This window comes from Lytechinus pictus, chromosome 4 (assembly GCF_037042905.1).
Source record: "Lytechinus pictus isolate F3 Inbred chromosome 4, Lp3.0, whole genome shotgun sequence".
Taxonomy (NCBI): Eukaryota; Metazoa; Echinodermata; class Echinoidea; order Temnopleuroida; family Toxopneustidae; genus Lytechinus; species Lytechinus pictus.
Window position 1 is genome coordinate 30530609 of NC_087248.1, and position 16004 is coordinate 30546612.

Consider the following 16004-nt stretch of genomic DNA (forward strand, 5'->3'; position numbering starts at 1 on the left):
GCAGCGGCCCTTTGCGGTCTAGCGTTGTCATCCTGCAGTCGGAAATTGTGCCCATACACTCGTCTTGCATATGGAAGACAGTGGAACTCCAAGATATCCCTGTAGGCGGCGGCGTTGACGTTTCCGTCCGGAACCACAATTGGCGTTTTCCCTCCATAATGGATGCCGGCCCATATCATCACTGAGCCGCCTCCGACTTGAGTCGTCTCGTGGATACATTCATCACAAAGGTTTTCCCCGGCTAATCGACGAACTCGTTGTCTCCCATCCTTTCGGTCAAGGATGAACCGGCTCTCGTCCGTGAAGACCACATGTTGCCAATGTCCTGGATGAAGCCTTCTGTGCTCCCTAGCCCAAAGAAGACGAGCTACTCTGAGGTGAACAGACAGGCGTGGACATTTGGTCAACCGTCGTGCTCGGTAACCATGTTGGAGCGATCTGCGATTAACGGTTGACCGGGAAACGTTGATCCCATGATATCTCCTCCACAAGCGACGGAGACGGCTCTTGGGCAATATCCGGTTTCTGCGGCTGAAATTCAACAGTTGGCGATCATCTCTTCTTGTGGTCAATCTGGGACGTCCTGGAGATTTCCGTGGCCGCACATTCCTCGCCTCACGTTGACGGTTCAGGATCTTAGAGACTGCACTCTGTGATATCCCTAGGACTTCTGCGGTATCAGTCTGCTTGTAGCCCTCCTGTCGCAGTGCTACCACTCTCTCGCGTGTTGCTGTTGCCGTTGGACCAGGCATAGTCCAGGGAACGTCTCTACCGATTTTTATTTCAAACGGTACAAGGAACTCGAAAAAATGCAACCTTCTTATACACAGTGCTAAATCAGGGAAAGGGACAGAATATCATATGCATAGGCTTTTATAGTCTACAACAAAATAATTTATTACGTAATCCAAATTTCTCATGTTATAATGTCACCTGTGTAATGGGGAAACATTATGTAATCACTCAATTACCATTTTGTCTACGCGTAGCCTTTCAAATACCAACAAAACTGTCGATTTTTATTCAAAAATATTTTATTCCACCTTTATGACCAACAGTGTATGTTTGTGTTTTGTAATTTTGTCTGTCCTATATTCTATTTTACATGTCCGTCTTCGCAGGATTATCGTTACTATAGCATAATAATTGCTATTATAAATATTGTCACCGTTATCATTATTTTTTTTTCTCTTTTCTTACAAAATCAAGTATTTTCCAACCAACAAATTTTTTTAATTTTTTTTTTGTTAATGTTGTATAAATAAAAAATGTTATTTCACTGGGTCCTAAGCAATACAAGCTTTGCTTTTAATTTAGGTTCCCCCACTTTTGTTATCTTTTTTTTGACAAATTATTGTTAATTTTTCGATTTTGTGTAACTATTTCTTGATTGATATGTATTATTGTCATATATGATTTGTTATTGTAAACGAAAGTGGAAAAATAAATTCAAATCAAATCAAATCAAATCAAAAATCATCACCATCATCATAATAATCATCCCACTACGCACCATCCCATCATCATCATCGTCGTCGTCATCAACATCACCTTTATTATCATTATTGCCATCGTCGTCTTCGTGACCATCGTCATCGTTATTGCTTTTTGCTGCCATCGAATACATACGAAAACAGCAATGATGTGAAACTTTTACTTTTTTTTTTATTCTACTTGAAATTTAATTTAGATCTGGTTACCTAAGAAAAGATAATATTTCCCATTTTCTTTCACAAAGCCACTTCAATCATGGAATGATATACAGATTACAAAATTTGACCTTTGTAGCTAGTAGCTTTTTTCTATCCAATTCAGTGAATGTGCTTAATTGACCATTTAAAAAATATAATTAATTCATTCATTATCATACGAAATTGTAACCTCCGGACTTTTTGTTTAGTTTAGTTTAGTTTGGATAGATTAGATATGAAAAAAATGTCTACCCATTGAATCTAAATTTGAATTTTGACGAAAAATAACGGTTGAACAAAAAAGATCATTCACTAGCCATGTTTGAAAGATTATAGAATAGAATGTTATGATACTCGAGTATTGTAAATCGTTAGATTGGCTTTGATCAAGTGTTTGCCACAAGATGGCGCTACACAGAAATCGTCACGAATGAGATGACTTCTCCGCTGCATAAATCAAGATTCCCAATTCACAGGTGTCAACGGAGATGCATTGCGTTGCTCCGCTAGTCCAGTAGGGAGATTGTCCTCTCTCACAACCGTATACATCCGCCATCACCCTCTCTCCATTTATCTTTCTCTCTCCCCTCTCATTCTCCTTCTCTCCCTCGATCTCTTTCTCCTCGCTGAGGCTGCGGCAGATGCTAATGTACAGAGCCACACCTTACGACGACGACATCGCACTTGTTATCGAGACTGCAGCTGACATCGACCATCCTTCAGTCCTTTACAAGCATCCAGAATCATCCAACCATGGTAAGGAATATTATTAAGATGTGAAGATTGTAAGATTGTAAATGCTTACCGGGGATGTTTATTAATCGGTCGTGATTGCGCGCCCTTTTTATAGTGGCGCGATCGCCTTTGCTCAGAATGGAATGACCTCTACTGTATAATCACAATGAAATTACTTATCCAATTTCTATGTGATGCAGAAACTTGGAACTTTGGTTTTTTTTAGATCATTTTTATTTCGATCGTTTCTGCTTTATCATGTATTTTTGTATCATCATTCATGAATACTATATTCCGAATCTATTTTGACAAAATATCCAAATGTCTTGTGCCTTTGAAGATAGAGGTTTTTACTCATGAACTGCATTGTATACATGACCAAGCAATATAAGGATAATAGTGGTAAAATAGCACATTAAGGAGAATGTTCCTCTGAAAAAATTGAATTCGACACAAGCACTGCAAAATTAATGTTAAAGGAACATATTAATGAGGTTTTAACAAAAACCATCCAAGAATTTAAAAAAACATTATAAATCGAATGTTTGACCATTTTATTTTGTGACGTCACTTGTGAGCAGATTTGTCATTATGTTTTAAAATCCACAATAATTGTTTATGGTTTGTGATCATATTTATAAGGATGACTTTTTTTATTAAAAAGCCATGTGGGCTGTTACGGCACATTTTGGTAAATTGCAAATTTTGGTAACTGCACATTTTGGTAAAGAAACTTGTTACCAAAATGTACCAATAGTGCACCTATGCCTGACACTGATTTTTGTTACCAAAACGTGCAGTTATAACGTGATGTGCCTGCACATTTTGGTAACAACTTAAAAAGATGCAGATTTGACGGTTATCATGGAGTAAAGATTACTCATTATGGTATTGGGTTAGAGACTAAGTCAGAAGTAGTATTGGTCTGTATGTATGTGGGTGATTTGCCTCTACGTCCAATGCCATTTCGTCCATTTTCCATGTCATCTAATGCTGTTTGGTCCAATATCATTTCGTTCAATAGTCATTTTGTCCAATAGCCAGTTACAAGTAGACAAAGAGCCACTTCGTCCAAAAGCCACTTCGTCTAAGAGCAATTTCGTCCAATAGCCACTTCCTCTAACATGTCTAAGAGCCATTTCGTCTAAATGCCACTTTATATAATAGGCACTTCTTCCTATAGGCATTTCATCCATTAGCCAGTTCGTCTAACTTCATTGCCAGTTGGTCCAATCGCCAGTATGGACCAAATGGGTATTGGACTAAATGTCAGTTAGATCAAGCGGGTATTGGACCAACAGTCTATTGAACCAAGTGGATGTTGGACCAAATGACATTACACCAAATGGCTATTGGACGAAGTGGCTTTCGGCCAAACTGGTTGTTGGATGAAATGGCTATTGGGCAAAATGTTTATTGAACGAAGTGGCATTTAGATGAAATAGCTCTTCGGCGAAGTGGCTTTTGGAGGAAGTGACTCTAAGGCGAAGTGGCTATTGGACGAAATGGGTCTTAGACTAAGAGGCTATTGGACGAAACAGCTATCAGACCAACTGGCAATTGGATAAAGACTAGTGTTTATTGAACGAAGTGGCATTTAGATGTCTTAGACGATGTTGCTATTGGATGAAATGACCCTTACTCTCTTAGACGAATAGGCTATTAGACGAAATGGCAATTGAACGAAAAGTTATTGGACTAAGCAGCATTAGACGAAATTGTCATCGGACGAAATGGCATTGGACGTAGTGGCTACTAGACCATTTATATCTTAGACCAACTCGAGATTAGACAAAATTCATGGTAGACCAAATGGGTTTAGCCGATGCGGTTTTAGAAAAAAAGAGACCAACTGACATGCCCTCCTTGCGCAGTTACATGCAGGGTATTTTGTATTTTTTATGCAATGAATGAGTACAGACATCTTAGCGAATAATCCCAGAAGTTACAAAAAATGTGCTGTCAATGTCCTGCACATTTTGGTAAATTTACCAAAATGTGTCGTATCTAAGTTACGTCGGCACATTTTGGTAATTTACCAAAATATGCAATTTACACAAATGTGCCGTAACATGGGCCTATCTGATGATAATATAGTTCATTTCTAGGAAATTAAATTGTGTGAAATTCATACTCATGGGCTATGGGTAAAATGGAGTAAACTCTCATTATTTTGCATGGCAACAATTCAGCTTCCAGAATAGTTTATAACTTTTTTATCCTTGGTGTTTTGACCGAATATTCATCAATATGTTTCTTCTATTTTTTTTTCTACTTGCGACTACCTAAATTGTCGTTGCGGTGAACTTCACCTACCGACTTTCACCAATGAATTATAATTGATGATCTCCATCTTGAATCATTGTTTTTGATTATAGCACTTGGGGTGATATACTGAGAAAACTCAGTGTGGAAAATGACGGAGATTTTCTAATTTATGTTTTCACATTAGAAACCAATCCAAAGTCAGATTAGAAATCTCATTCTGTTATATATCTCGAAGTCAAACTTTTCCTCAATCTATAAAGTAAATACGATATCAAACATCGTCATGTACAAGGCTAGCTAGAATACTATGAACACATTCTTGTTTATCAAGTTTATTAAGAGTTTGAACATCATGATCATAGTCCAAACAAATAAATGTTTCAGAAATTTAAACAAGAATTTAAATTTTTTAAACAATACCTTTTGACATTGCTGCTCGATTTATGACATTTAAATAACACCTGATCAGTTCAAATAGTGAAACAGTTTTAACAAAGCGATCTTACTTTATATATTTGAAGTGATCATCAACCATAATCTTGTAAATTGATTTTCCAGCTAGAAAATAAAATTGATCCCGGGTTTACTTGAAAGCCTTTATACATTTGTAATATTTTGTTGAAAGTTTGGTGATCAGCAAAACATAAACACCAGACGGGTACGTACTGTAGATGAGCCTCGGGGCACATAGCGAAGAAAGTGTATCAAAAATTAAGATGTAACAGAAGAAAGGTAACCAAATACAGTTTTCAATTCTATATTTGAAAATAAAATAGGGAAAGGCATATATGGGCATGATGGCGGTATGCAAAGAATCTCAAACATTTAGTCAGTGACGTATTTAGCCAAAAGTTTTGAGGGTTTCGAACATGGCGTATGTGGCAAAATTGAAAACAAAATCAATAGTGAACAAAATTTCTGACAGTTTTAAAACGAAAATCTAATGTTGTAATAGATTTTGACGTGACATTTAGCAAATTATGTACTTTACCTTTTTCCGTTTTTCCTGATCGTTGATTTTAATTTTTATTTTATTTTATTTATTAATAAATCAATTAATTAACTTATCTATTTATTTATTTATTTATTCAATCATATATTTATTTATTTATTTATCTATTTTTTATTTTCTCCTTTATTCATTCATTTATTTATTCATTTTGGGGGATGTAACGTGCCCTATGCCCCCCCTCCCTCCCCCATACGCCAGCGATGATAATGAAATTCATATACAGTCTAGCCGAGTAGGTAAACACAACTAATGGAACCAAGAAGACATTGCATGGCGCTGGAATAAGTCACCTTCCACATCCTCAATCATCCATCCCAGATTATTTTTAGCATGAGTCCAGAGCTTAATTTTCGTACTACACATGCATGGAAAGAGCTTCCCCCGATCAAATATTTGAATTGATTTATTCTTTTAAAGTTTTATTTTTTTAATTATGGCACATGCAATGAAAATAAAATTTACATGCAGTGAATGAAAATGAAAGAAGATATTGGAAAATACAAAAAAATACGGATTTTATCCTACCTGTGTACCTTCGCAATCTTGTGTTTTTAAAGTAAAATTGAAGTATTTCAGATGAAAGGAAAAGGAAACGATCGACATTGAGTTGGAGAACAAATTTTATACATTTTTTCAAGAAAGTTGGCATTCACCGCGTTGACGACCACTTCACCCCTCGATTTCATTGCTTGCATCTAATTATTGAGCAGTCCGTGACTCATTCATAATCAACTCCCCTAGACATTATCTGTTGAATAATTTCCGAGCAATCTATCTCACTGGAATATTAACATTCGGTTATCATGAGAGGGTGATATTTAAAAAAAGGGGGAAAAAATTCGAAATTGTCTCTAAGATTTTGTTATCATTACAATTATTATTATTATTATTATTATTATTCCTCTAAACAGGATCAAGTCCGTATTTTTTTCTTGAATAACTTTGCTCTAACAAAAAGCACCAAGTAATTTCAAGTGCAACTAGGAACTTTACACTTCTAATGTCCGAGAGTCTTTCTTATCAATCTGGTTGTACCCAAGATAGCTGCCTTCTGAATGTCGTACATCCGAAGGTGAGGAGAGATCTTGTTTATGCAGGCTTCCATTCCCTTCTTCACCATTCCTGAGTGACCAATGATGACTGGTGTGACCTCTGCTTTCACGTTCCACATCCTCTCGATCTCAATCCTTAGGTCTTGATACTTGAGCCGTTTGTCTCTTTCCTTTACAGCAATGTTGATATCGTGGGGAACAGAGACCTCAATGATATTTACTACGTTGTTGTCTCTGACGATGATGTCCGGCTTGTTGCAGTTGATGGTTCTATCCGTTAGTATGCCACAGTTCCAATATATGGTGCTGTTATTGATCGTGGTGATCGTTTGTGGCTGATGTTCCCAAGCGTGATCACAAGTCATTTTACCGCGATCCTTCAGTAGTTGCCAATGGATAAGTTTGGCAATATTGTCATGTCTTGTGATGTACTCAGTTCCAGCAAGAGTCGAACATGCTGATACCAAATGCATGATTGTTTCGGTCTCTTTTCCACACATCCTGCAAGTGTCGTCTGTGTCTCTTCTGAGGATAGATTTTTCGTAGGCACGGGTCCTCACCACCTGGTCCTGAATAGCATAGACGAACCCTTCAGTTTCACCTCTTAGTCCCGCCGACTTAAGCCATTGATGGGTGTCTTTCTGGTCTACGAACTCCCGATGCGTCTGTTTTTCATGGTGGCCATGAAGTCGCTTGGTCGCTCTTGAAGTTTCTTGTGAAAGGAGCATTTAAGTCTTATTATTATTTATTATTATTATTATTATCATTATTATTATTATTACAAATATTATTATCATTTTTATTATTATCATTATTATTAGAGGCGATAACCTTTTCCTCGAAATGACAAAGAGTAAGCCATTGTCCACGGGAGAGATAGTATTTCCTCAAAATTATAGGATCACAGTATATGAAGCACAAAAGAAACAGTTCTCTGAGTAATAAATACATATAAAGAGAAGAAAGAAGTATTTGAAAGTCTGATGAAACTGTTACTTCACCTATACTTTCGGCATTTATTCAGAGCATTATTTGGAATACGTCTTTATTTATGGTTAGATATACTCTATGTCTATGAGCAGATGAGGGGGATGAAATTTTGATTTTGTTTAGAGTACTAGGACTGGAGAAAAGAAGAATAGAGAGAAAGGGCGGGCAGAAAAGGGAGAACTAGAGAGATAGTGGGAAAGGGGGAACGAAAGTCATAAAAATAAGATAATAATAATTATAATAATACATAACATTATAAGGCGCTTACTACCGGTGTTTCTAAGCGCACTGTGTTCTGTTTATGGTTTGTACTTGGGATTAAAAGAAAAGAAAAAAAGAAAATGTGGCAGGGGAAAATGACACAGCTAATGATCGCAAGAAAGAAAGATGGAACAAAGAAAAGGAAATAGAAAGAAAGATGGAAAGAAAGAAAGAAAGAATATATAGGAGAAAGAAAAAAATGAAGGAAGATAGAAAAAAGAAATAAAGAGATACGAAAATTGCTAGTGAACAACAAAACTGCACATTCCAGTATTCCTCCCTAAATCATCTCTGTCTATCAGTATCTTATGGATGTTGCAGCATCTCATTATGAGGAATGGATGAGTCATCGCTGGATCGCATCCCACGATGAAATACGAGTAGGGTTTGAGATGGAGGATGACAGCACGCATTGCAAGCATCCCTCAAACAGTCTAGTCTGCTCCATCCAGACGTTACTGAAGACTAAATTTAGTATTCAATTTAAAGCATTTGAAAAAAATTCCCTCAACCCTTAAGCGAAAAGTTATTACCTTGTCCAATTCTCTTCAAGTTACACTCTGATAATGATTGGTCAAAGTAACGGTTGGTCAATTAGGTTTTGCCCAATCAAACAAAATCGTCAAAATGAACCTAGGCCCTATTGGTTAGAAATAGAATGTGCTAGTATAATGATTATCCATTGGTTTTGGTAATTGATCATTATCATGATTACTTGTTGGTCAATAGATCAATGCTGTTTAAGAATGTATACGCTTTGGAGCATTTTACCAACGATTCTAGCAAATTGCCTGAATTGCCAGTAAATATATGATTTCGTTTGAAATTATCATAAATTATATTTTTCATGGATTTGTGCTGTTATTCGTGTGAATACTATTTTATAATTCGTATGTGATTTAAAAACTTGTGTTTATAAATTTTCATCTTATGTACAAGAGAAAATAGTATTTTATTATTTTCTTTAGAAATTCTTTCATGGAAATTCACTGAAGCTCGAATATGAGTATGAACGACGCTACCTCCACCTAATCTATTAAATCACAGGATCTATCATGTTCTGAGGCCTTTCTGCTAAACGCCAAATAGATCAAATAAAAAGAATGATTTGCCTGAAATAGGATTTTCCGGCAATAATGAATATTCTGCTGTTACAATTTTGCAAAGACCGCTTAGTGCTTTCAATCCCATAAGACTTGTAGAAATTATTTCGTGTAACAACATTGGTATGAGAGATGCCAAAACTCTTTACTCCGACAGTTTTGCAACGACGATTGCATATTATATCTAAAATCTAGGCAGTGGTTTGGGGTTTCACTCTCTTCACAAAAACACTCGCTATCATACATCCCTAATTAAAATATTCTGATTCCGATTTTTGGTGGCTATTTTTCGTGCATTTATCTAAATAGATTTGAAATGTTCTTTACCGTCATTTTCATAAATCTACAATACAATATGATACACTGAAGTGACAAGCATGTATAACAGACGAAAAATCAAAATGCCAATACCAAAATCGCCAACATAATTGCATCAAACGACGGCCCAAATTATATCATCAATACTGACTGTAGTGAAAATTTATTGTTCACAGATAATGTATATTGATTCATCCTTTTTCATCTGAATTGAGATTACTACACTGATACCACAAACGTTTTTTTATTCTACATTTCTTCAGAGACTATAATTTGGCTAATTCACTCTTTATTTAAATGATATGAATCACGTTCGTGCACATAAAATCTGTGGCTAAACTGTTCAAAGCAAGTACGGTCGAATGAGATAGGGAGGGGGGGGGGAGGAGAGATTATTTTCTGAAAAGATTTAATGTGACCTGAAATGTATACTTTTGTTCAAATGAGACGGTTTCTATGGCAACCGGTAATGTGAGCTGGTCGCTACTGTTCGATAAAAAAATAAACCTGGGGTTCCACAGACCATGAGTCAGTCATTGCATACTGCGGTCTAATAACACCTTCAACAAGAATCATCATACATGTTTGTATTCAGTATTCACGAACCGAAACTAACAGCTGGACGGAAAAGGGAGTGTTAGAAAGAAAAGGTTGTAGCATTTTAATATTTTAGTATTGTTCTTCCTTTTTCCCCCTTTTGTATAGTAGGCTATTCGGCCCCTCTTTCTTGGATCCGCTTTATTGGCGCACAAAATGTGAACATAACTAAAGGCATATCTACCCGGGTTTTTTTTTCTTCAAATCCTCACAGGTTATTGCCCATTTGTATACACCGAGTACAAGTCTATTGTCCCGGGGTGCCACTTCCATTGACGAGTGGATACCATGCGCGACCATGGGGTATCGTTGGGTTTAGTAAAGCCCAACCTCCCACATCTCGCGCAAATCGTACTCTAAACACGTAGTGTTGACTCTTGGGGCAAAAGTACAACCTTTATAAAACATTTTAGTCTTAATTTATTACACCCTCACAAATTTGACCCTAAACACGTAGCTTTCCTAGCAAAAATAGAGACCCTTTTTTCATTATTTTAGTGTTTTTGACACCCTTATCACGGTACGTACGTAACGTGCCCTATCTTGAAAAAGACATCCTTTTTAAGTGTTTTTTGGTCGCGCATGGTATCCACTCGTCAATGTAAGTGCCCGCCCCCCGGGTCTATTGTTCTTTATGCTCTACCTACCCTATTGCTACAGTATAGCAAGTTTAATCTAGATGTAATTCAGAATTTCTCTAGCGCCATCTGTTGTGCTTTCATAACTGTTGTGCTTTCATACTTAAAACACAGATCTCTGTTATATTTACAATTGTGGTGAATATACTAGTAGCCTATTGGAATGATCATTGCAACATTTTGTAAAATTGTCTTTGCCTTAGAAAAAGTATTTCTACCATTATTGACAGCATTGGTGTATTTTCTCCTTTCATGCTCTCTTATGTGAAGATAAAGGTAAATTTGAAGAAAGGAAATAGCTTCAAAAAGTTGTAACTCGTAAATGAAAAATTGAGCATGACTGTATTGGTAAAGTTTTGGATCGATCTCACTTTATTATGTAATTTTTATTTCTCTGCACATCATAATCTAGTTAAACAGTTGATATTATCATGATTAGTATCGATGACACGAATTTCTTGAACGCCTCTCTCACCTGTGCAGTGTAGCCTGCTGTTGCGTAAGGAAAATAACCCCACACCACGAGTGAAAAGTGTCGATAATGAGATATACCCTTGTCACGTCACTCTGTTTGTGTCAATATAAATTATGTATGCATAAAGTATGCTTGCCGGCATTTATTTCTGTCTGCTACGGTAAGATTTTGCTCGTCTTATGTAGAATATGTCCAGTAATTCACCTTTTCACTAAAATATAAGAGTGCCCCCTCCCCTCCCCCGACAGAATTTCGATTATTTTTGTTTGCTTGTTCGAAAATATTTGTGATCTGTGGTTTCTGGAAATAGTATAATATCTTTGACCTCTTATAATAATTTTTTGGGGTTGCCCCAAAATTTTGACGGTGAAGTAATTTCAGAAATGGTGGTGAGCACGACTTCTTTTCCCACAGTTTTTATTTGTGAGGAATTTTTGTACCTCTCCTGACGATATTTTCCAGGTCTGCCTGTAACCCACACACTGTTGTTCTGTCGTGGCCGTCATCTCCATGACTTGTAAAGATCAGAGTAAGATATTTGGCCGGAACTTAGCATGCTGCACAGCCTTCCTATTTGCAGCCTTCAAGTCGTTTGAGCTACGGGATGGGGGAAGGTGTGACATGGTGGAATCACCATAATCCCAATTGACGCTATAATCATCTATGTAACCCTACTTTTTCATTTTGGATATGCATCTGCTGTCATTTCTGTGAGAATTCGGGTTAAAGACTTATACTATATGATTAGGGCCTCCGACCTTCGTACATAAATGTAGATATGGTAGGGACAGAATTAGTTCATAAACGCATCCGTATCCAATTCAGCAACAATGGGACCAATGTAGTAATGTTCTCCGAAATAAACAAAACATACAGCAGCATTGAATCACATTCTGTTCTCTTTTCAACCTCTCTTACAGCGCGAATGTATCTCAGTCCACATCGGCCAAGCCGGAGTTCAGATGGGCAATGCCTGCTGGGAGCTGTATTGCCTCGAGCATGGTATCGGTCCCGATGGTCAGATGCCCTCCGATAAATCTGTTGGAGGTGGTGATGACTCCTTCAACACCTTCTTCAGTGAGACTGGATCTGGGAAGCACGTCCCCCGTGCCGTCTTCGTCGATCTCGAGCCAACCGTAGTCGGTAAGAATTACATTTCATTTTCAAGCAAAGAATGGAATATATTTAAACAAACAAAAACTGTGATGCCTTTATCAGGTTCTTTTTTTGTTTGGTGTATCGCAGACACATATCAGGTTCTTTTTTGGGGGGTGTATCGCAGACACACGCCTTCGAAAAAAAATTACGATTACAAGTTATTTCTTTAAAAAAAGAATTCACACAAAGTATCTTTTATATACTAAATAATTTCTCATTACCTTGAACACGTTAACCTACTTTCTTTGTATTCTTTGTCATTCTAGATGAAGTCCGCACTGGTGCTTATCGACAACTATTTCATCCGGAGCAGATCATCAATGGCAAGGAGGATGCTGCCAACAACTATGCCCGCGGACACTACACAGTTGGTAAAGAGCTAATTGATAGTGTCCTGGATCGCATCAGGAAGCTTTCTGACCAATGCACCGGTCTCCAGGGCTTCCTCATCTTCCATAGCTTCGGCGGTGGCACTGGCTCTGGCTTCACCTCCCTGCTGATGGAACGGCTCTCGGTTGACTACGGCAAGAAGTCCAAGCTTGAGTTCGCCGTTTACCCAGCCCCACAGATATCGACTGCCGTTGTAGAGCCATACAACGCTGTCCTGACGACGCATACTACTCTGGAGCACTCCGACTGCGCTTTCATGGTTGACAACGAAGCAATCTACGACATTTGTCGTCGGAATCTGGACATAGAGCGTCCAACTTACACTAACCTCAATCGCCTGATTGGTCAGATTGTGTCGTCAATCACTGCTTCTCTGCGATTCGACGGCGCCCTCAACGTTGATCTGACAGAATTCCAGACCAACTTGGTGCCATATCCTCGTATTCATTTCCCGCTTGCCACTTACGCCCCAGTCATCTCTGCTGAGAAGGCCTACCACGAGCAGTTGACCGTTGCTGAGATAACCAACGCTTGCTTTGAGCCATGCAATCAGATGGTAAAGTGCGACCCTAGGCAAGGAAAGTATATGGCTTGCTGTCTCCTGTACCGTGGTGATGTCGTCCCCAAGGATGTCAACGCCGCCATTGCCACCATCAAGACCAAGCGCAACATCCAGTTTGTCGACTGGTGTCCCACCGGTTTCAAGGTCGGTATCAACTACCAGCCACCCACCGTCGTTCCCGGTGGTGATCTTGCCAAGGTTCAACGTGCAGTTTGTATGTTGTCGAACACGACTGCAATTGCCGTTGCTTGGGCACGTCTGGACCACAAGTTCGACTTGATGTACGCCAAACGAGCCTTTGTCCATTGGTACGTAGGTGAGGGTATGGAGGAAGGTGAGTTTGCAGAGGCTCGAGAAGATTTGGCTGCTCTAGAAAAGGACTACGAGGAGGTTGGAGTAGATTCCATCCTCCAGGAAGACGAAGATGCAAACAAAGAAGAGTTCTAGGTGATAAGATCACCAGTATGTAAATTATTCAATCGGGTTCACACCAAGTGAAAGTCACCTGCGTTATTGTGCAACTTTCTGAAGTATCTTTCTGAAACAACTTTTAATGTGGACATTCGTGTAACATAAGCTATGAGTGTGTAATCCATGCAGTGTATCGTTCGTCTTGCTATATATAGTGCAGTCGGTTCGTCTAATAAGTGGTATGGATATATTTAAACTTTATATGTGTTCAGGTAATTTTTGAGTGAAGCCTCTCACAATATTTGTATGGACTGTATAGCGGTGCAATCATGAGTGCGGTAACATTGCTCGGATCGCGTTTCCTAAAGCTGTTCGTCACTTTTAGATGCGACAGTGCTAAGTGAGATACCCTGATGTTTTACTATTTTAGGGGGGTATTTCTTATCACCCTCAGGAGTGGTTAACTTAATTGGCATTCAGATGGTAAGAAATTTCATTTTCAAAGCTCGAATGTCAACATTAACTGATGGAAATCAAACTTATTGAAAATCTGTTTGGCATCTGACGTCGCTCATCGTGCGTAAAGTTGTGATACACTTACGAACCATAACCATATAGTAATGTTTGACTGGCGTCGGCTCACTTTGCATAAGTGTGTGCAATTTCCTCATCCAATTAATCAAAACAAGGGAAGGAGCTCGATGTATAGACCATAGCCACAACTTGTATTTATTAAAGGAATGTTCAGGGCCTCACAATCAAAGATGGTTTGAAAATCATAACCATGCACATATGAAATTTGTATTTGGATAAAATGCAATATTTCGATAAATATACAAATTATAAAACCAAAATTCCAGATGGTTATTCACGAAGGACTATAGCAACACACCTTTGCTGCTGTAAAATATATATGCACCGTTTTGTAATTAATTGCACTTGTTGGCAATGGTGTGAATTACACCCTTGAGCATGTTGATGATTAAGAAATGTTTTAATTTTAATATTATGCCAATTCGTACCATCTATTCACCATTGAGAGTACAAAGTGAAGATAACTACACACATATACAACAAAAACCTTTCATATAGTAGGCAGTCATGCCTAGTGTGGCATTCGGAGGGTGTAACATCGAAATGATTTTCTTACTGTGACCTTCGTCTTTCGACACGTTCATAAAGTCAAGACAGGGCGAAAATTTCACCCCAAATAGTCATGATAATACAAAGTACATAAGAATTATAATGACCAATTGATGATCGAAGCTATTCGTCTTCATTTACATGTATATAATACCACGGCAGTTTCACTTGGTTTAACTTTTATAATCAAGTATAGACTTAAAACCTGTCAATCATGTAAGGAGAAACTGAAAACCGGATACAGAGTTAAAAAACATAGAGAATACAAACAAATCAGAGAGAAGATCAAACACAATTTTACATGATAGAGAAAATAAGACCTGGATGAGAGTCGGAGAGGCTGCCTGATTATAGAAAAGGCTAACTTAATAACCACAACCTACAGGTCTTCCTCCCCTAACCTCCCCAATTCCATCTAGGTCAGCATCTGGACCAGGATCTCCATCCAGGATAATAATTTAAAAAAAATTTAAGAAAATTTAACAACTTGTATTTTGTGTTTTATATTGCTATAAATAATATTGAGTATTATGACGTTATTGTTGTACAATATCGTGATGTTTAAGTTTTTTTTTTATTTCAATATTTCTATGTAGGTTCTGTTCTACGCAAATGAAAAAACAATCGACAATTTATAAGGTTTGTGTGGCAACAAGCTATTTTATAAGTCAAACAATGGCATATTCTAGTAGAATACATGTATATTATCAATGCAAAGTAATATTTGTACGGGGGAAATGGAAGACGTTTTGTAAGGGTTAAGATTAAACAGTAGTGGCTTACATTTATATCCGCATTATACAAAAACAGTATTGTGCTTTAAACACTTGCCAAAGGAAACGATTGTCGACGCTTTCAGAATGAGAACAAAAATATTGAAAACAAACGATCAAAAATGTATTATTATTTTGTTAAAAACAACCGACATAGGTGGTTGAACAGATGAATTTGATTTTTATTTGTAGAAAATAAATAAAAGCTTTTTTATGATTTTATGCCAATGCATTTTAAAGCTGTATATTTGTGTGTGTATTTAGTCTCTTACTTTATTTATATGTATATAAAGTGTCCTTTCCCTAATCATTTGATTCACATAAGTATATGAGACCAGGATAAACCCACTATGCTGTCCGTCTCATTGAGGAGGGCAAGGGGGGGGGGGGGAATTAATTTCAGTAAAGCAATACCCAAGATACATGG

The 16004-nt window shown here is 37.6% G+C and overlaps 1 protein-coding gene across 1 annotated transcript; it reads left to right on the forward strand.

Annotated features, from left to right (window-relative positions):
* The first annotated feature begins 2137 nt into the window (after window positions 1-2137).
* LOC129258716 (tubulin alpha-2/alpha-4 chain-like) lies at window positions 2138-15799 on the forward strand. The gene is made up of 3 exons (XM_054896946.2): window positions 2138-2447; window positions 12061-12283; window positions 12565-15799. The coding sequence occupies exons 1-3, from the start codon at window positions 2445-2447 to the stop codon at window positions 13695-13697; spliced, it is 1359 nt and encodes a 452-aa protein (XP_054752921.1). The 5' UTR covers window positions 2138-2444; the 3' UTR covers window positions 13698-15799.
* Window positions 15800-16004: the final 205 nt, after the last annotated feature.

Excerpts from the sequence above, each read along its gene's own strand:
- LOC129258716 (XM_054896946.2), top strand. Across the intron at positions 12,284-12,564 it reads TCTCGAGCCAACCGTAGTCG|ATGAAGTCCGCACTGGTGCT; the intron begins GTAAGAATTACA and ends TTGTCATTCTAG.